Source organism: Euphorbia lathyris, chromosome 3 (genome assembly GCF_963576675.1).
Source record: "Euphorbia lathyris chromosome 3, ddEupLath1.1, whole genome shotgun sequence".
In the NCBI taxonomy this organism is placed as follows: Eukaryota; Viridiplantae; Streptophyta; class Magnoliopsida; order Malpighiales; family Euphorbiaceae; genus Euphorbia; species Euphorbia lathyris.
This window is the reverse complement of record NC_088912.1, coordinates 50,537,269-50,542,506: the sequence shown is the minus strand read 5'-3', so window position 1 is coordinate 50,542,506 and position 5,238 is coordinate 50,537,269. Positions and strand designations below refer to the sequence as shown.

The following is a 5,238-nucleotide window of genomic DNA, read 5'->3' as shown; positions in this document are numbered from 1 at the left end:
TAGTTAAAAAAACTCTATTGGTGTTTACACACGAAATACATTTGAATATTAGGTACTTTTTTTATGTTTGCTTTATTTTTTTGACAAACTAAACATCACATTCGATTAATTTTACACCCATCATCCAATAGTAAAAATTGACAAAGTAATATTTACTTTGTCAAAAACAAAATAATCAATAAGATTAACATATATATACACAAATATTAGTAATACTTAGACTTGTGTATGAAGCAAAAAGAATAAAAGTTTTGGCCATTACTCCAACTCTTAGACCTGGAAATAAGAACAAATCATATATAATTCCGGTTTATGAAAACCAACCAAGTTAGCCAATTATTACCTTGTGGTCCAAAATCTTCCTACACAATGTTTTCATCAACTATGCTGAATTACAGGTAAAAGATTTCCCTACTTGGAAAACATACTGAAAAAAGATGTTTAACAAACTGCAACCAATTATAAGATAATTCAGTGCTACCAAAATTCGAAGCACGTAAAGATCCATTCCGAGTTGGAAAGAAAGTACAGCATAACTCAAAAAGACAAGTGCACGAAAACAAGGAATATTTATCCTACTGAATGAGCTACTCATGTGATCCAGCAACAACAACCAGTTTCTACCACAAAACATTAACTGATCAAAGGATTTATTTCTTGCTTGGATGGAACTCAATCGATGTCAATTACCCACTTCACACATTATGAGATCAAAACCTCTAATGTCTCACAGCTTTAACCTATTCCCTACAAAGATATTAAGACTCAACTTCTGTTGGTATTTTCCACAAACTACCTGTATATATCGGCAACTCTGATTTTTAACTTTCTTCTATACCCAAAGAGAAAATCCAAGATTATTAGAAGATTTGTTATCTAAATACCAGGCCATGACGAGTTTTTATCAGTGCAGCCCTGATTCATAATATTTAATCATTATTTCTCAGGGACAAATCTTCAAACTGATTTTGAGTTTGCACCTGTCATATTCATAGCATCAGTATTTGGAATAACAAAATATACATGAAGAATGAGATAGGAGTAACATATTAGCCACAAATGATGCTTTAATATTATTACTACATTCGATGCAGAATCACGATCAGACAAAACAATACATGTTCTATGTTTGTCATGGAAAAATTCAAGGCTCTGTACACAAGGAGAGATTTAGCAGACATGAGAGCCAAGGCGGTGAGTATTTAAATGCAATGTTCACAATTATATTGAAGTGTTTATTAAAAAAATATGACACTTCTATATGCAAAAGTTAAGATAACGAATCTATAATACATACACTACACAGTCTGTTATGGCCCAAAGTCTGTGATCAAGTTATGGGCTGACTGGTAAGAAGACTCCAATCTAAATCAGGTATATTCTTCTTCAATTTTCTGTTTTTTGTACCTATGATTGCTACTAGTTGAGGATCATTAGAGAGAACCTCATATATCTGTATTTTTTTATGGAACTTAAACTTTGTCCCTTCAAACTTCATTAGATAAAAGGAATAAAATACAAGTGCCTTCCTAAGAAATTGCCAAATAACCAACTAAAGTTGCAGGACTTAAATTAAAACCAAAACACACTTAAACCACATGCCACATACACATAATAACAATACGTCTATGAATTTTCAATTTTTAGCTGCCATGAGTGAAACAGCTGTATAAGTTAAGAGGTTTAGGCTTTGGGTCTATAACACAGTCCCAACACAAAATAAAGCATACGATACAAATAAATAGAAGTCCTAGACATTCAAACATTATGGAATAACGTCTCCTTAAGAAAAATGAATTAAATTTAGAAAAGAGAAAATCCAGGATGCCCCATTATCTCTTAATCATGTTTGAAGAAACTTATTAAATGCAAATTGCATCTGTTATGCGTATGCCACATGAAATTAGAGATAGTTTAACAATCTTCATTTGCAAAATGCATTTGACGCTAATCATGGCAGAGTCCTTTCGCACCTAACTAGATAATTGAATGCTTAAAGGTCCACTTTTCAGAGGCAAAGAAGGGGAAGCAGCATAAAATATTTTGCTTTCCCTAAGATAGGCCTTCCATAGATCTTTGAAAACCTACCATCAAAAACTCAAATTCAACTTTTATATTTTACGAATATTAGGGAATCAAAATTTAAGGACTGCTAAAGAAGGCCCAGTTTCATTGATGAACATAGAGATATGAACCAAGGAACATAGTGGAAGCACATAGAAGTCAGATTCACCCAAAGACAATTAATTCTCTGAAGGATATATAACAAGATGACCTCCCTACTGTAAAGTCCTTGAACTCCAAGCTCTCAACAAGAAAAAGCACTTTTCATTTCAGGAAAAGTGTCAAGAATATACACTAAACAAAGTGAATTGAAAATTGTCATTTATGGAGTGTCTATGAAAATGTAGTTAAATCATCATCAAATTAAGCAAAATGAATAGCAAGGACAATCTGTAACAGCTAATAGACTATTAGAACAATATACAATCTATAATAGATGATATAATAAATTACAAGATTTTAAAGCACAATTTCACAATAGTGTTAGAATCATGTGGTTCAATTCCCACTTGAACAATTCAAATCTAAAGTGATTGCAAATGTACTTGATCATCACCAAATAAATCACAGATCCGTATGAATCCAACAATTCGATAAATTCTTCAGTCATTTGGCTGTAAGACCCCAAACCTCAAAATTTAACATTTACCTTCAATTTTGCAAAGAAAAGAATCGCAAAACCTGTTTGAGGTATTTTGCTTCCACCCACCACCGACTTACAGCAGCCTTTATAGACAATGTAGTAAATTTTCTTCGTTATTTATTGTTTAATCAAATAAAAGCGAGATCTAGCACTAGTGCAGTTACATCATTACTTGAACTTGTAAATTCTAAAGTACAATTGTATGATTAAAATTAAATAATTTGATAGCAGGTAACTTATATTATTTGATAAAGCAGATTTCAAATGAGGATTCTTATTTCACAAAATGAGGATTTCAAATGTTAAGTTGACAACTTTGGAATTGATATTCTTTTGAATTCTTACTGTTTACAGCATTTAAAACCTTTCCAACATTTCAGAAATTTCAAAGCAATGAACCCAGCAGATAACTTGCTGCAGATAAGCAAAAGCACTCATGGTAGTTATTTTAAAGCAATAAATGTGACAAACTGCTGGCTCCAGCAAAACAAAAATGTGCAAATTTGTTATTCTAAAACCCTAAAACCGACAAACAACCAACTCTAGAAAAGCAGAAAGATTCATGTCATTTGTCTCTACGTAGAACACTCAAGTCAACAAACGATTATCAAAACTAACAGAATTACACACCAATTGTCAATGCAGTTTTTTTTGTACTTTTACGACACATTAGTCATTAATTTGAGCCTGAAACAAGTTCACTAAAAGCAAAACCATATGCCACGAATAAACAGTAAGAGCATAACTAAAATGCCTATTGAAACAAGTTGATATAAAACTCGGGACCAAACAAAATTAAATGAAAGCATAAAAAACTACAAGTGATACTTCCTAATTATGTTAAGAGAAAAGATGAAGGAAAAGGCATACCTCCAATGATGTAGAAGAAACCCAATCAGGAGGTGGCCAAAACATCTTGGAATATTCGGGGTAATTACTTAATGGTCCTATAGAAGCAATCCCCAAGTCAAACACACCTATGTCTCCACCTACCAAGACACTATCTTCTTCCTCATCTGTATTTTCATCTCTTGGATAGAAGAAACTATCCATAAAAAATATACAATTCCCACTGCACCCAGACAGATCAGCAGCTGATGCAGAAAAGCTAGAATATTCACCTAAAAACAAAACACGATCATCCAAGCTATTTACCCCAATCCAGCTTTGTAATGCTTCTTCCAACTTAAAAACCTTAAACCTAACTGTTCTTTCACTCATATACTGAGCAAGGTGCTCCAAAGATTCTTCTCCAACATCCTGGTTCTCATCAGCAGTATCAATACTCAAATAAGTATCAACTAACAATAATTGACCTCTAGACTCAACCAAACACTTCCTGTCACCCCCAAAAACAGGATTTGCAATCAAATTCAATTCCGCATTTAACCCAACACAAACAGTTCTCCCTGTGTGATCAACTGCATAAAGCTTTTCATTATAAGCAATGACATCATCGTAAGGAGAAGGCATTTCTTGAATTATAGTCCATTTCTTATCACCACTTTTAAAGAAAGCTAATTTTCCTGAAACATGAATCGTGAGCAACAAAAACTGTGATCCATGATTTAGCCACGTTATGACCACTTTCTCCATGTACAAATTACCGGCATCAGGAATGGATGGCGAACTCGGTTTATAATTAACATGATGCAGAACATATTCTTGACCCAATTCAAATACCCGAAAGTTAAGTAAATCCAAAGGACGAGGAAAGCTTCTGGGCAAAGAATTAAAGCGATACCTTGAGAGAGGATTCAACAAGTGCTTCCTATTGGGTGATTCTTCTTCGATTTTGACTAGCCAGCAATCGGAGCTTGTTTGGTGATGGTAATCAGGTAACCTGATGAGGAATATAGTGCGTTTGGTGAGGTAGAAACCGAAGGAGGCGCAGGAGATCCCATCGTTGGGGAGTATCCGGAAACTACCAGATGGACAGCGAGGCTTTGGGGATACAGAGGAGCGCCATGAAGTACAAACGGAACGGAATCGAAGGAGATCAATGGAGGTGTCAAAGTAATTGGAGATTTGTTCAAGGAGGTCTTTTGGGAGGAGGCTCCACTCCGCCATCTGCCCTGCCGGAATACGATCGTGATGAATTCAATTCAGAATTCAGAATTCAGATTCGACAAATTAGCTAGTGATATATGAATATTTTCTGAAATAAGTAATAGTATTATTTTTTCTGTTTATATTTAAATTAAATTAAATTTCATGACTTATAAGTTGATGAGCATTTTATATATATAAATATACTAGAGCGCTTCTAAAAATATACTCCATCCATCCGATCTTTAACAAAAGTATTTTCATCCAAAAAAAAAAAAACAAATGTTGTTTGAGATTTTAAATCAACAAAACTAAATAAATATCTATTAGATTATTAAAAAAATAAAGACTAATTTATACTCAATATCATAAAATCAATAAATGGAGCGGTCGGGAATTGAACCCAATACCATTTGGTTAAAGTGACTCTAATATTATATCATGGAACCGATTAAATTAAAAATTGAAGTTGATAGTTAAAC

At 33.4% G+C, this 5,238-nt stretch overlaps 1 protein-coding gene across 2 annotated transcripts; it reads right to left on the bottom strand.

Annotated features, from left to right (window-relative positions):
• Nucleotides 1–292: 292 nt before the first annotated feature.
• LOC136223226 (F-box protein SKIP23) lies at nucleotides 293–4,885 on the bottom strand. Of its 2 annotated transcripts, none has more exons than XM_066011119.1 (2): nucleotides 3,578–4,881; nucleotides 293–980 (listed from the first exon to the last, which is right to left on the bottom strand). In XM_066011119.1, exons 1-2 carry the CDS (start codon nucleotides 4,775–4,777, stop codon nucleotides 930–932), a joined length of 1,251 nt encoding a protein of 416 aa, XP_065867191.1. In that variant the 5' UTR covers nucleotides 4,778–4,881; the 3' UTR covers nucleotides 293–929. The 2 variants fall into 2 exon arrangements, with proteins under 2 accessions (XP_065867191.1, XP_065867190.1); XM_066011118.1 differs by lacking the exon at nucleotides 293–980 and adding an exon at nucleotides 1,008–2,790 and having other exon boundaries at nucleotides 3,578–4,885.
• Nucleotides 4,886–5,238: the final 353 nt, after the last annotated feature.